This window comes from Polypterus senegalus, chromosome 9, assembly GCF_016835505.1.
Source record: "Polypterus senegalus isolate Bchr_013 chromosome 9, ASM1683550v1, whole genome shotgun sequence".
Taxonomy (NCBI): domain Eukaryota; kingdom Metazoa; phylum Chordata; class Cladistia; order Polypteriformes; family Polypteridae; genus Polypterus; species Polypterus senegalus.
Genome location: NC_053162.1, coordinates 79,214,960 through 79,232,062, shown reverse-complemented (window position 1 = coordinate 79,232,062; position 17,103 = coordinate 79,214,960). Strand labels below are relative to the sequence as shown.

At 36.9% G+C, this 17,103-nt stretch overlaps 1 protein-coding gene across 1 annotated transcript in view; it reads left to right on the top strand.

Moving 5' to 3' along the window:
- The window catches only part of cpne7 (copine VII), a 263,075-nt gene that overhangs the window by 149,664 nt on the left and 96,308 nt on the right, over nt 1-17,103 (top strand). The window contains exon 5 of the mRNA XM_039763335.1: nt 16,283-16,357. Within this exon, the coding sequence (XP_039619269.1) occupies nt 16,283-16,357 (75 nt within the window). The remainder of the gene's footprint in view (nt 1-16,282; nt 16,358-17,103) is intronic.

Sequence of the window (17,103 nt, the reverse complement as noted above, 5' to 3'; positions counted from 1 at the left end):
TGGAGGAGACTCAACCCTGACAGCAACTGAACCATATGCACTGACATTACAAAACCAGAGAGGAAATTGTCTTTTTGCATGACCTTTGGGGGCCAGAGCACAGGGTCAGCAGTTGTAAATTGCCCCTACAGAAATTTTCAGGTTAAGGGCTTTGCTCAGGGGCCCAGCGAAGTAGGATCCCATCTGGCAGCAATGGGATTTGAACCTTCCAGTTACCAGAACAGACCCATATTATTACATTTTTATTTTTTAAATAATTATTTTAATTAAAAGTGTATTATTACATTATCAAATTTTACATTATCATTATTTCAAATTGTTTAAAATAAAATGGAAAGCTAACTTACTTGTTAAAATGGCTTAATTACAATAAGCTGCATGGCATGTTAGTACAATGCAGTTGCAGCTGCAAAGTAAGCTTTAATTACAAATTTCATTGAAATTAAATGTGTGTTCTCTTTAAACTCTGCTGTATTATCAATTTATTTTTTTACTAGTAGTGGATTTGCCTAATTTGAGTAAGAATTGCATTGTAAAATGAAATAGGAGTAACATAGTTTATGTTCATGCATTGCTTTCAACAGTCCAGAAATTGGATTTAGCTGGTTTAGCAGATCTATGGATGGTCATTCACCCGCTTTCTTTAAGGCAAAACAGTCTGAAACACACTTAGAATTGATCGATTATAAACATTATGTTTTGATCGAATGCAAAATGAAAAACATATATCTCTATAACCTCACCTGGATTAAATGGGTTTAAGAGATATTGGCTAATGTTTTCAAAAAATATCTTTGACTCAAAGGATTGAATTTTTTCTTACTAATTACTTTTGGTCTGTCTGTGAACACTGAGGGCTTATGGCTTCTTGAATCCTTTTCTTTGACTTTTAGCATGGATTTAGAATACCCATAGGGCAGACCCATTTGACCTCTACCATTCATTATGAAGTTAATTAAAGAGCAGAGTTAGTGACTTCTATGCTGCCTTTAATTGAGCTCACTGGTGAATCATTGACTCTAAAAAAAACGAAACAGAAAGCAAAATCTATGGCAGGCTCAGAGCATGCTGAATTTCATATAATTCCATTACAAGATTCTAAATATTGAGTCTTGTCCATGTACAACTGCAAGTTGTTATTAAAACATAAAAATACTCCAAAATGTATTATACCCTACCATAACCATTTTCCAAGCCCGGTTCAATCAGAGCAGAATCACGGGTCCTCCAAAATGTATGTAGAAGAAAAGCCCTTACATGGTAGTACTTCTTTTTCAAGAGTTTCATACAATTCAGCAAAAGTGTTTTTCAAGTTGTGCAATTAACTAATAGGGATTAACAAAACGAATAGTACTGAGGTATTTTAAGACAAAATATTGACCCGAGCAGGTTTAAGAATAAGCTATCTTTGGCACATATTATGCACCTAATAATCATGATTGTTCTTCTATTTAATTCAAAATGAAGAGGTCAGCTGCACTTTGCTTGGTAATCATTCGGTGACAGTGCTCTTCTCTGCTACTACAAATCCTCTGTCTTACCATACTATATATAGTGTGCTATCATTTAGTGGTAAAACATCACAATGACCGGCTAGCCAACATGGTCATCTACAGCCAACAATTGTAGCTTGAGACCTCAACATAGTTTTACTCACCTAAGGGGCACTCATTCAAACAATCTAACGTTTATAAAAATATGATCTACAATTAGGCATAAACCATCCTCAACTAACAATACTACAATTGTTATTGTTATAGGGCAGCAGTAGCTCAGTCGGTAGAGCGGGTGGTCCAGCAATCGGAGGGTCGCAGGTTCGATCCTGGCTCCCGGAATGAGAATGCAGCTGTTGTGTCCTTGGGCAAGACACTTAACCTACCTTGCCTGCTGGTGGTGGTCGGAAAGATTGGTGGCGCCAGTGTTCGGCAGCCTCACTTCTGTCAGTGTGCCCCAGGGCAGCTGTGGCTACATAGTAGCTTATCATCACCAGTGTATGAATGTGTGTGTGAATGACTGTTGTGTTGTAAAGCGCCTAGGGGGGTTCTTGAACTCTAGTTAGGCGCTATATCAAATACAGGCCATTTACCATTTTTTACAAAAACTGCCAATTTTTTACTTGAATTGAATATTACAAAACACTAGTATCAGACATTTATTTTATATAATCTGCTAATATATGTATTTACATTTTATTCTCAATGATGTTTTTATTATAATTACAAAATATTAATTAGCAAAATGTAATATCTGCCTCTTTGATGAAGTAAATAAAAAAAATTTAAATACCTTAACTTGCAAAACAATTAACAATGTCCTCAAATACACAAATGTTATACCATTTTCTAATTTATGAAATATATTCTGCACTTGATTCTGTGTATTATTCTAAGATTAAACATGAATTCTAAGATTTAACAAAAATGAATAGTCCAAAGGTGTTTCAAGCCTGAATGTTGACCCAAAGTATATCTAACCTTTGCTTGATCTATAGCTATGTGAAGGCCAGTATGATTTTTTAAGTTGTGGTATGCTGGGACAGAAACGCCATTTCAAGAGATGCCCAACTAGTCAACAAGCTGATTAAAAAGAAAGGCTCAGTTATGGAGCACACCCTCAAACTCTGGAGGTAGTAGTGAAGGAGGGAATGAATACAAAACCTATAGCCATTATGAACAATGCTGCACATCCCCTCTATAAGTGCTTTTATAGATGCTGATTATTCACGAAACCATGTTTCTACAATGCCTTGTAAACCCTTATTTTGATTAGAGAAACCATGTTATTGATCTCTGAGAAAGTAGGGTTAACAAACATAGATATCCTGGTTATGTAACTGAGTTATTCCTACTGTCAAAAGATTAGACATAACTTTGGGGCAGCCTCCCGTATAATTGATCCTGGCTGCAAAATGATTGATTTCGTGAACAAAACAGAACTGACTGGTGAAGTGAGGTAATTATGAGTGGAACCAGAAGTGATGTCATCAGGCTCATCTCTGGAAGTGGTATCCTCTGAACCGGAAGTGAAGTCATCAGGCTCATGACAGGAAGTGACATCATGGAGGCCAGGCATAATTTCCCGTAACAGGTCTGGAGTGGAATGAGAGAAAGGATCAGTGCCCTTCACCACCCCCTGTCCTGGCGTGGAATTACCTTCCTTCGAGCCTTTTAGCTGCCTCCCATGAGCATGTGTGTGACACTGCATAAACCTTTAACTGGATTACTGGTAAGGATTTTGTAATCTGCGCACGCCCATTGCACTCTTATTGCTTCACACACACTTTCAGCAGCCACAGGTAGAAGTGTCCATAAGATAAATTTCCTGTGGTAAATGCTTGGGCGATCACTTTATTCCTTCTCCTGGTTAAAATAATCTGTCTTAGTTTTCCAGAAATCATTACAATTATGTTCATGAGGTGAACATACAGTGCTAAGTTCAGCAGTACAATGTTGGGAACAGTAAAAATTGAACGTGGATTAATTTGTCTGATTACTTTTTAAAGTAATGAATAACCTAATGCAATACTTGTTTTACTGAAATAAAAATATTCATATTATTATTATCTCAGCAACACTCCACTCCTTTTTAGGGCTCAAACACACTGCAAAGAAGAAAAGAGTGTGCTGCATGCAATCCGGCAACAGAAACACATTGGCAGCTTAATTTTAATCTAGCTATCTTATATATAAACGTCTACGTGTAGAGGTGTGTGTGTCTGTCTGTCTGGCCCGGACGTGAGAGGTGGAGTCGAGATAAGGGCTCCACCTCTGAGGAAACAGAAACGCGCTTAACTGCTAATACAGAAGCAAGGCAAACACATCAACAAAATGGTATCCCTTTTACTTTTCCTCCCACCACTAATGCACAAGCGATGTGAGCACATCGGCAAAACGAAACTTCCTAGGTGAGAGATGCCCAGAGTAGTTCCTTTCAATTACCTGACATCTCTAAATTTCAATTTTTTTTTTGACAATTTCAATAGTTTCTAGGACCCCAGGCTTTTTACAGCATGGGCTTACACACCAAGTTTTCTATAAATATATGGAAACAGCATGATTGGGTGAGGCAGCTCCCATTGCTTATACCATGAATCATCGATGACTAGGTCGAGGGTAGAAAAAGGGGATGGATGTTATTTATTTCAGAGCACATGAAGGATTAAACGTATTTATAAAGAACAAGAATATTATCACTGGCTTCTTGTTTTTTTTCAGATTCATGGCAGTTGATGATGACATTTAACCCTTTTTTGCGCTGTTTAATGATACTGGAGTGCTTAACAAAAGAAGCACTCTAAAAGTGTACTTACGCATATAAACAGGATTTGAAGAAACCAGATTTCTGCCTTAACCAGGTTCTTCACCATCTTCTGGTTTTGTGTGAGCATGTAAACAAACTGTATGACACACTAACACTGAATACTAATAATAAAGTGTGTTGAGAAACGCTACTTGAACTCCTTCAAACCAACAGCAAAATGCCAATGCTTCACTATGACTGCTCTCTCTTACCATTTGCAAGTTCAGAAGTTTGTTTTTTTTCTCTGTTGTGATTTTTATGTGTATTTGAACGAGGCTGCAGTTTTGTTGTTTGTTGGATTATTTCTGTATTTATTGAACTACTGTGAATGCTACATTTTTCCTTGGGATAAAGTACTATCTATCTAAAAAATTAAAAACAAAAACCACTTTGAGGTCGCATTCCAAGGGTAAGTAGTGTAACAGCAACACCAAGAAATGAATGACAATGGGGTTTCAGTGATAAGCAGTTACAATAATTTTCACAAATAAAATCGACTAACATACTTCGGTACAATCTTGGCAGGTTTTGCCAGAGAATGTTATGTTAAAGTAATGGCGTCTTTAGCCTTGATTTACCATAAATGCTGAGAGAGATCAGGCATCTTTTGGATTGTCAGGTAGACCATTCAACACTTTTTAGAGCTCTGTAATTAGAGGTTTAGTTTCCTCCAGCATTTTTTTACCTCAGACTGTGATTGCTAAATGGCCAACAGCTTGTGATTGCAGACTATGCACTCAAAGACCGAAATAAATGAATTCTGTGAAATGGGATGAAGCCTTTTGAAACTTTATACTGCATGTTAGAAGGAGGATTTTGAAATCGGGTCTATAGTCAATCGAAAGCAAAGGCCAGTGTGTGCCAAATTATCATCATTTATATATTTAAGCAAATGTTTTGAAAGTTTTTGAAGCATTTATTCAAACGTTAACATTGATTTAAAAAAAAATTAAAATGTGAAACACAAATAAGAAGATAATTTGCATGTGTTTTGTAAGTGTAACCTACTCACTGAACTTAAAGTAATTTGCTCAAACTTTTTAGTTTTAGTTCTGATTCTTGCTGCACAAATCTCAATGAAATGCAGTGGACTGTTCTCAAGATTTGAACTGCCTCGTTGAAAAGCAGGACAGCAGTCAGTTCTGTTTCAGTGTAACGGGTGATCTTCCTTTTCTAAAGCATGTCTGGTACAGTTAAAAAACAAAGTTAATTTTGATAAACTGTATTTCTAAGAAGAAGAAAGATTTTAGGCAGCATACAGCGTGATGACTAATAGTTAATCGTGGCTAAAGATGAGACATAGATTCAAAATACCAGACTAAAGGTCAAAGATAAAATCTGTCAATATTTTCTGGCTATTTGCTAAATATCCAAATACCAAAACGGGTTATGTTTCCAAGTTTAAGGTTAAAAAATTTAAATTCATCCACTGCTACATGTCATTGTCAAATGAGACAAAATTGATTTTATTGATGAATACATCTAACCATATATCTGTCAGCTAAGAACAGGAAAATAAGGCTGCATTAATCATGAGATCAATTGAAAACTAAAAAAATACTTCCTGGTTTGAATTAATCTCATGTCGGCTGCAATGTGCATCCATGGATCCATCCTGCCTTGTATCAACTGTACAGGCTTGTGATAAGTAGTGTTAAGCTCTGGGGATTGTTTTCTTGACTCCATTGGGCTGCTTAAGCATTGTTCCTGACTACGTGCCCACCTGTATGGCTACAATGTACCCTTTTCAAATGGATACTTCCAATAGTATAATGCATCATGTAACACAGCATATAATGTCTAATGCTGGTCTCATAAACATGATAGTGACTTCACCTTTACAATGGCCTGCACAGTCCCATGGGCTCAATCTAATAAGGAGATAGGTGGACTGAGAGGTTAGCAGCTCGGATGTGTGACAGAAACACATGCAAGAACTACATGATACCATCAAGTCAGCATAAACCGAAACTCATAAAGAATGGATTCTGTACCCTAGTCATAAAGGATTCTGGATATCATGGAGGCAAAAGGTGGTCCTTTCCATCACAATATAGATATAAGTATGCTGTACAGTATATTATATCCTGCTTTACAATGGCAAACATTAAGTTCACACCACTAGATCCTGGCACAGTTTTTACACTTAGGTCAGAAGGTTACCTAAAAGCTTCCCATTAACACCATAATCTAATTGAAATTGCAAATTTATTAAGGGTGGGGCATAAAGATCTCCCACATTTTGAAGGGGTATAAAAAATGAGCAAAGCTATCTAAAAAAAATTGTATATATTTCTGGAAGTACATAAAAAACAATTTTGTTTTAATGGGTTTTCAAAATTACATCAGACAAATGGCAGCCGATGTTGGCAATACTTTGCTGAAGACATTCGTGGAAGTTCCCCATTACTCTCCAGTGGCCTCATGTATAAACGGTGTTGCGTACACCCATTTCCATGCTAGCATCGTGATGTATAAAAACTAAACTTGGCGTAAAGCCACGCATATTTTCACGCCAGCTAAATCCTTGTTGTACGCAAGATCTCTGCTCGGTTTTGCAAACTGGTGGCACCCAGCGTCAAAGCAGTGCTTTTGTTCCAGTGCGGTTTTCCTTTTCTTTTTTAGATCCACATCCCTGATGCGGCTTTATCAAATACACTGAAATTAACCTCATATTATTTATTAGTTTAAGGCATCTGATTGTAATCAACCTGTAACAATATAATAGTCCACGGAATGGCCAAACTATTCCAAATACCATAGCTGCTTTAGCATTGTTCCTCTCGATGCACCACTCAGAGTATGTATATCGCTGTATCTGAGTGTAGAATCACAGCTCTACAGCAGCTGATCGGAAAGAGAATTATCGGTATACAACATCAAGCACACCCTGCCTCAGCCATGTTGTCTGTTTCAACTGCTCTCATATGGCAAACGCTTCAGAGCCTTTCCTGTACGGACCTCGTGGTTCAGAAACACTTTCATCCGTAGAATTATAAACGCCTCAATCAGTCCTTCAAGTTCTCCTTGTAAAACTGTTTGTACTTATGAGTACAATCACCTCAACTGTAAACTTGCGATACAGTTATAATATTGCACAACCTGAGCCACTTTATAAAGCGTGTATTTACATATGATGACAATATCATTTTTAAGATGAAATGCAGCAAAATATGTGTATTACCTTATACAGATAAAATGTTAACATTATTTAAATGATCTATATTGTTAATAATTAAACATGTGAAGACACAGTCTTAGGGTGAGCGACGAACAGGTGCCCTGTTCAGGGATTGTTCCTGTCTGGGGCTGGCACAACACTGGATGGCTAGATGGATGGAATAATTAAACATGTACTATGAAGATGTTTCAATGTTCCTTAAAAGTTTTGAAGAATCGGAGTTCTAAGCTTAGAGATGGCTTAACGTCTATTACAGAGCTGATTGTGTAGAGATTGGTTACTTAGAGAAAGAAAAGGAAGAGCAGACATAGGAGGTTAGTATGTCTGAAAGAGACAGTACTGCTGCAATAAATTATTTCATCAAAGGTTGTGCACGGCGCAGCAAGCATCTTGTGGGAAGCAGGAACAATATCTGGATAGGGCACCAGCTCATCACTATCACTGCGCCACCATGTTCCCATGTTTGATACATGCTTTAATTCCTATCATCATGAAAGTGATATCAAGTATACATTGCAATTATTAAGAGAGCTATAATATCATGAATGTAATGGATTCTATGTCCTGTTGGAGGAAGAGAAAGCCCGTTTAAGAAGCACATAGTGATTCACACATATAGAAGAACACTTACAATACAAAGCATTTAACATGCTACATTAGTTACGATGGTATTTGAAAAAATAGTAAATAAAACGATTTTAAGATGAAGTTTATGATGTTCTACTTTAATGACAAAATAAACTACGTGATTAAAGTGGAAATTTTATTTTGTGAACTTGAGCTTTCAAGTTTCTCTGCCACTCTGTCACTTAGTCAGCTTCCTTTTGTTGTATATACCACTGTTTAATCCAACAAATAGTACATTTTTCCTTGCCTCCACTTGGTATTCTCTGAAATTCTTCTATTTCCCCCCATGCTTTTGCCATTGTCTTTTCACAGAATGCTGGACTTAAGGGCTATTTCTATTGATTTGCATATTCAAAGAGGCGTAATTCTGTGTAGAGTTTGGGAGTGGCGGCAGGCACGTGCATTACTTTTCACGCTGCCTGAAGGTTAGTAATCCATAGCAAAATCGTTTTTCCAATCTGGTACAGATGCATTTCGACTGAGCGCGAAGCGTGTACAGAACGATCTCTGTGTCACTATCACAGAACGGTTGTTTTCATAATATGTTTGAACAAAAAAGCCCCAATGTTCACTGGTCCAACTCATGATGGGTACTGAAAATGGTAGAGTCTAACCTACCGAATGACACCTACGCCACCTCTCTTCCCCCACTACAGCTCATACACTTCTCCCTTGAAATGTGGGAGATCTTTATGCCCCAACCTGTATAAACATTCAGAACCTTTACTGTAGTACTCCAAATTATGGTCGGGTGCATCTCATGGATGCTTTGATTATCCTAGAAATGTATCTAGAACTTTAAATTGGAGTCCATCTGTGGCAAAGTGAATGAACTTGACATTGTTTCATAAGGCACACACCTATGTATATAAGATCCCACAATTCACACTGCAAGTCAGTGCAAAAACCATGCCATGAAGACCAAGAAACTCTCTGTTAACCTCCGTGATCATATTGTGGTGAGACAATCAGAGCAAGGGTATAAAGCAATTTGTAATGTTTTGAGCATTCTTAGGAGCATAGTGGGAGTGGAAGTTGTATGGAATCATTAGGACTCTTTCTAAAGTTGACCTTCCAGGCAAGAAGGGCCTTAATCAGGGAGTTCACCAGTCACTCTAACATAGCTTCAGAAGTTCCCTGCTGAGATGGAAGAACCTGTCATAAGAACAACCATCTCAGCAGCATTCCATCAGTGAGGCATTTATGGCATAATATCTAAATGGAAGGCATATGACAGTTTAAAGGATTCTGAGACCAGGAGGAAAAAGTATATCTGGTCTGATAAGAGAAAAATGGACTATTTAGGCATAACTCCACACGCTATGTTTAGCAAAGGCCAGAAACTGTTCATCAACTGCCTAATACCATCCCTAAGGTTCAGCATCCTGCTATGTGTGTGCTTCACAGTAGTAAGGACAAAAGACAGAATTGAGGGAAGGATAAATACTGCCAAATATAGAAAACCTGCTCCAGACTGCATGTGACCTCAGACTTGGATGACAGTTCAACTTTTAGTACAACAATGAAGACGAAGCGTACCAATTTGATAACTTTAGAGTGGCTTTGGGACAAGTATCTGACTGGCTTTGAGTAGCCCAGCCAAAGCCCAGACTTAAATCCCATAGCACATCTGTGAAGAGACCTGAAGATGTCAGATTACAGATATTTCTCATCCAAACTAACGGAGCTTGAGAGGATCTGCCAGGAAGAAGTGGATAAAATGGCCAAATATCCAGTTGAGCAAAGCTTGTAGAAACTTACCCAAGACGATTTGAAACTGTAATTGCTGCCAAAGGGGCTTCTACAAAGTACTGAATGAAGGGTCTGAATATTTATAGAAATGAGAGATTTCAGTTTAAAATTTTTAGAAATTTAAAAACCCTTCTGAAAAAATGTTTTCACTTTGTCATTATGGGCTATTGAGTGTAGACTGATGGGCAAAAATTGTAAATGTATCCATTTAAAATGAAATCTACAAAACAATAAAGTGTGCATAATTGAAGGAGTCTGAATACTTTCTGAATCCAGTCTATATATACTATATTACTGTATATGTATACAGCAAGTGTGTGTTTTTTAATTTAGTGTAAAATGCATTCATTATCTGCTGTTTGAAAAGTAAGTAAGAATCTCATTGTACTGCGTACACATGTAAAAAGACAAACATGAACTTACTTTGTAAATAAAACTAACTTCCTAGCTTTATCTATTAACGTGTAGTCCACCGAATAGTCTGCACAGTGTCTGCCAGATCAGAATGCACTATTTTGTTATTCTCTATCAATCCTGTTGCTTACTCTCTCAATTGAAACCATTCCTAGTGTAAGTTTTACTGCAGGTGTAAAAGGCATCCATGACAGAATAACAGTTTTACTATCTGGGAACACTGAATCCAGTCTTTCTAACACCAAATTTCTTTAACATATTTGTATGCTTAGAGCAACTCCTGTAGTAATGGATTAGGACTTTATGAAACTATCTGATGCACTCTTATCAAGGACAGGAATTTGTGGAATTTAAGATAATTAGTTAGATTTGATTTTTGTTTTTAGTGAATGAACGTTTACCCAATTAAAGAACAAAAAAACTTAGTAATAATAGAAATGAAAGCACAACATTACTAGCTTTATATTAGTTGAACGTATTACACTTCTGGCCAATTGTTCGCTTCATTTACTGTAAGGCTTTGAGATGATCTCACTCTAGAACTGTACTTAGTAGCATTGTCTAAATACTGTGACATTACGGTACTATTTTAGATACACTACAATTTACCTGTCCTCCCACATCTTAAGGATGTGCTTGTTAAGTTTATTGGTGATCCTAACTTAGCCCCATGTAGGCATGTCTGAGAGTTGGTCTTGTGACAGACTCTTGTCCAGTCCAAGGAGATCCTGCATTGTGCCCAGTACTGGTGGCATAGCCTCTGGACTCCATGACCGTGAACTGGATTAACTGGATTTAGGGGTGAATGGTTGTCTTTCCTAAAAGCTTTCAAAGGTTTGCTTCACATTCCACAATGTTTAATATTTTTAATGTACTATTACCCAAAACAGAGTTGCAGTACCTCAAGTGAAAATAAATGAAGTCATGACAATGCCCTGAAATGGTTCAATTATGGACGATTTTCATAGCAAGTTGAAATTTGTTTTTCAGAATTGATTCAGTATATGAACAAAGCTGAGAAAAGATATTTTTAGTACTCTGTGGTGTCTGATATAAAAGAGTGAGGTGGTATTGCGCTATTCCTTTGTGATGGAACACCAGGCCTTTCAACCAGACATTGTACTTGCAGAAAAAGACTGGCTCTTTCAGAAAGACTCCATTCCCAATCTAAACTGATATATCAATCTGGTTAAAAGTGAAGAATCTTTGAAAAATGCTTTTGACATCGGAATCTTATTCTTGAAACTCTTTTAAAACTCACATTTGAGCCATAAAGATACTATACTATATTAGCTTGAACCAACCATATAAAGTTGGCTAGAAGGATGATCAAAGGTTTATCTTTTACACCTTTAAAGGGCAGTCATGTCTGCCAGTGACGTCCAGATGGGCTGCAAGAAGACGATCTAACAGAACTAAGACTTTGCAAAACAAAACAAATGGCCAGGCTTAAATGAATAAAAAAAACAAAAATAACATTTTGAAAAATATTGGAAACACAGAGGCAGCTCCATAGTTGATTACTGAGGATGTGGTAGGACTACTTAAACATTAGAGGTGGTAGGCTCAAATGAGCATTTGATGAAAACTGAGGAATTGTCTTCACCAAGAAACTGGCAAGTGGGAATGGGGAGCTGGAATTGGACGAGAGGCTCAACAATCAGAGTCAATACATGAACATGTCAGCCCAAGTACGTACGGCTAATTAAAATACTGAACATGATAATCAAGTTGAAGTTAAAGTTGTGCTATTTGGGACAATATTCAGTTAGAAGGCACATTTTCTAATTTTTGTATTTGATGGATATGGATAAAACTAAGCAGACATGAGGAGTCTTTGAGAGCATACTGACCTACTAAAGCTGTGCGTGCCAGCCTGTCTTTTGCTGATGCAAAGTGTGATCTGTGAAATCACAGTTCACATTGTTGATGGTCCATGAACCCTAAGGCAATGTAAAGGTGTTGTGTTGTTGGTGGTTCTTAGATGAGAATGATGACAAGGTTAGCACTTCGAGACAGGGACAAAAAGAAAAACAGTGACACACAGACATCACATAGAATGCATAATATGAGCCATTAAACAAATGGGTGCTTATTCTTTAACTTTGTAACAGAAAAAGCCCCTAAACCCTATGTAACTTACTCACTTTTAAGGCAGAGAACACCTTCAAAACAGCAAATACTCACTTTTGGACAAATTGTGACTCATCTGGTGTTATCCCCTCACTTCATGCACTCATGGTGATTGCAGGCTTTTCTACACCTCCTTAAAAACATACATAAGAAATCTGACAAATGAGAGGAGACCATTCAGTCCAACAAGCTTGTTGGTTTAACTAATACAGTAGCTGTCCCAATATCTCATGGAATCGCTTCCTTAAGGTCATCAGGGTTTCTGCTTCAACTACATATCTTGGTAGATTATTCCAGACTCCTACAACTCTTTTTGTAAAGAAGTGCTTCTTTGTGTCAATCTTAAATTCACGTCCCTTTCATTTCCATCGGTGTCCTCAATTACGTGATTCACCCTTAAGTAGATGGATCAGATGGGACACGACTCATTAATCCAGCGAGTATACTACATTCATAGTAAATTGAAGGGTCCCCTGCGGAGCTTCATGAATTTGAAGAGTGGGGGGTTCAGGGTCCTCTTTTACTTTCCATCTGAATAAAAACAGAGCAAAATGGGATATAATGTTTTTGGTCTACCCTTAAGCTGAAAGAGTTCTGTTGGATCTACTTTTATCAATCCCTCTGTGGATTTTGAAGACCTGTATTAGGTCTCCATGCAGTCTCCTCTGTTCGAGACTAAACAGATTGATTTTTCTCTGAATCTGTCAGAACAAGACATGTCCTTAAGTCCTGGGATGCACTGGGTTGTTCTCCTCTGTACAGCCTGAAGTGCTGCTATGTCTTTTATGTAGCATGGTGAACAGAACTACACACAGTATCTCACTGGTGATTTTATATAGTCTAAGCCTAACGTCCCTCAATTTATATTCAACATTTTTATTTTACGATGTAACCTTATAATTTACCAAACACCTGCTGAACAGAGGACCTTTCTTGTGTTTGTAATTTCTTTTAATCTCTTGGAAGTCTTCCTCATACAGTCTGCTTTTCACTCTTACCTTCTGCTGCTAGAAATACCTGAGCACAAGGTAACTGCTAAGCTCCCATTTAAAGCACCTATGCTGCGGGTTGCCAAGTCCTTGGAAAGCTGTGGAACAACAAGATGCTGTCAGAGAGTTCACGGTCAATCAGGTAGCTGGCTCTACTCCGTCTGTAAGTGCTGTCACCTGTAGTAACCACTGTCAATAGCTGACCACATGCTCATGTCTGCTGGCTACTACAAAATATAAACAATACAAGACACTCTTGCAGAAACCCTCCTTACTCTGAATAACACCAAGCAGGTGAAATGTCCACACATTTATTGAAAAACACGGAGTAAACAAAATAACCCAAAAAAATGTTCTTCTGCTCTGACCAGCCTCTATAAGTCTTAAATCCCTGTCTACCCATTTGGGGTGCACTGCTCACTACTCAGACTTAAGCTAACACTAAAACACTTTCTCTGTCTGTCTGCCTGTCTGCTCTCATCCTCCTGTTGGTTGAGCTTTTGTCCATACTTACTCAAATACAGCTTTAATTAAACCTTATTTGTGCTTACTTTTTACAAAGCCCCAATGTTGGACCATATTTCTCTTACAGGGTCCCTGCCTTTGTTTTTTGTAAGTTTGATTGCATTTTTGCCTTTAATTAATTCTGAGACAATGCTGTGTATATCAGCTCCATGTAAAATGAAAAAGTTTTCCCAAAGCCACCACATTTTTTATTTTGTCTATTGCCTGATGTCAGAATGGCAGAGTACACCCAAAAATATTTTGCTGGATTAATTAAATGTGTTATGTCAGCAATTTCCCAAAAATACTGAAATATATAAATTGTAAATAAAAATATATATTATCGTCTACTTAAATGATTTACACTCAGTTAGCATAATGTAGTAAAATTAGGTCAAATAAATTATTTTCAAAAAACTAACTAACTAACACAACCCTAACAATGTTTTATTACTTTACTGGATTTAGTAACTCCAATATATGTATTTTAGTAGTACAAACTAAATGGACTTATATAAAAGATACATCATAGAATTTTGTTTTTACTTAAATATAGAAAGTGTACTAATGCGTTACATCTTGTTTAATAAATATTCAGATTATATCAATACAGTTCAATTTAGTACATGTGTAGTTATTCACTTATTGCCATATAAAGAAATCAAGTTGTATTTTGGTAAATTCCATTTGTCAAGTAATCTTAACATTAATGTAACTGTTGTTTTGGAAACAAAGAAAAAGATGTTTTCTGATGTAGGGTGGGTGACATGTATCCAAAAAAAGTCTCAATAAATCAGTTTCCACAACCCCACAAAACCCAAAACTCAACGTACGAAATGTCTTTTTTACCAACTGCACAAAGGTGGGAGGATCCCTTGGAATGTGTGGTCAATAAAAAAGGGCGGTTCTTTATGCAAAAATCACTCTTTATGCAAATATGGGGAAGTCATGTACATTAAACTTGAATATTTTAAGTTAAAGAAACACAATTTAATTGTGTATAGGGAAAGTGGGAATATGATGTTTTGAGGATTTGAAAAGTAATAATTTCGAATAAGATTATCATAAAATGTGTGAGTAATGGCAACAGTCCCTGAGACAAATTATGCTTCTGTTGAAAGAAAATAATGTGATTGCTTTGTTTCAATATAAATTAATTGAAATAAATCAAATTCAATGAAACTAGAAAAACATAATTATTTGAAGTCAAAGTAAATTAAATTAGATACATAAAGTGAACCTCCTCAGTAGTTCTTTTTTTTTTTTGAGCAGTGGGTATCAATGTTTCTTTGTGCCTTGGTGGATGGACTGGCATCCTGACTGGGATAGAAGGGGAATCCTTACCGAGCCGGAAAGCCTTAATGGAAGGACAACTTGAGAGGAGGCACATCCCGGCTGAGGTGGTTATCTATTCCTGTCCCAGTCAGGATAAAAGAATAATGGATGGAGTGGGGGATTCTGAACAATTCAGCCCAATTCATGAAAGGGAGGCAGTGCTCCTGTGGTTTGGCCCCAGCCTGGTTGCCTGGGACTTGTAGTTTTGAAATTCGGCCCAGCCAGGGTCCCTGGGTGCTCCATGAGGGTGCTGTGGGGAATACACTTTCCTGGTTTTGGAGGCTGTGCTCTTGAAATACTCCCAGGTCTATGATAAAAGAAGAGTTGAGTCAGAGTTGGGAGGCAGATGGCAAAACCAACCTGGAGAAGGTACTGAGGAATGGAAATGATGGTAGGAACTTTGGAAAAGGAATTCTGAATTTAAAAAAACACTTCTTTGTTTTGGTGTGGTTGTGTTTGGGGTTTGGGTGCTCAATGATGCCCCCTGAAGGTTACAACTTATTTCTGTGTTATTGCAAATAGAGCCCACCCAGTATTGAATCTTTATGGCCATTAAAGCATGAAGTTCAGCATGCGTCTTTGAACTTGTTCAGTTTTTTTTAGAAAACAAAACATTGACACTAAACATAAAGAACATCTTGCAGAGATGATCTTGCAGGCTCTCACTATCAGTTCTGTCACGTAGAACTAGTCATGCATATTATCTCCCTATAGTTTTACTAGGGTAAGATGCTAAGCACTATCCACTACTTAAGCCGCCATCACCCAGAGGACATGCAGGAAAACAAACTTATGCAGCAATGCATTTGGGTATAGGTCCCCCAGAGAGGAAATCTGTGTTTTAACAAATGAAAAAAAAGCCAGAAGAGGCAGCATGGGAATAATCACATGTTTACAGGATTTTCCGCCTGGCATATCGAAAACCTCTAGACGATCTTTCTAATATTTTCATTACTCATTTAATTTTTGAGAAGTATTTATTTTACAGATGATTTTTAATATAGTTAGTTATCTAGTGCTTCTTATTTTCATTTGTTTATCTTTTCAGGTTATCGCAGAAGAGATTTCTGGGAACAATGGCTATGTTGAACTCTCATTCTGTGCCAAAAAACTAGATGATAAGGTATGTCTTTAAACCTATTGCCAATTCCAAGAAACTGAAATGGCTTGATTCCAGATCCTGGAGTAAGCTGAAAATGTGCAATGTCAGCTAATTTGAGACTCGATCACAAATATGATTGAAGCATGGATGAACTGCCAAGAAATACACAGTTATTGGTTAACTTTAAAGTTGATCTTCCTTTTACCTTTATTTAAAATATTTTTTTAAATATCCCCTTAACAACTAGCAAAGCCGAATTACTTCCAGCAAGTGAAGTCACAAAAGTGACATGGAGGCAGACAGCAAGGGTATAGCCAGGGATTTATTTTAAGGCATGGGGATGAGAAAGTTCAGGAATCATAATTCTGTCTATGATCAATTGATTTAAATTATCATAAAATTTATATTTGGGGGTCAAATTAATCTCATTTCTGAAGCCAATACTATTGGATAGGCTCTAGCAACCTAGTGACTCTTAAAAATATTCAGTTTAAAAATATGATATTGTATTATGTTATGTTTATTATATTTAATGGGCCAGTTGTCATCTTCAAGTTAATTAAAAGAGATGAAATTAATGCAATATTTTTGTGCTGCACATATTAAGGATAAATATAACTGTTAGTGGATACAATTTAACGGTCTACCTGGCGCAAATGAGTTGTAACCATAGAAATTAAAATAAAAAACAGTCCTTGCTAATAATTAATTATTATGAATACTTTAGATTTTTATTTTGGAATTTTTCATTTGGTTTTATTGTGAAT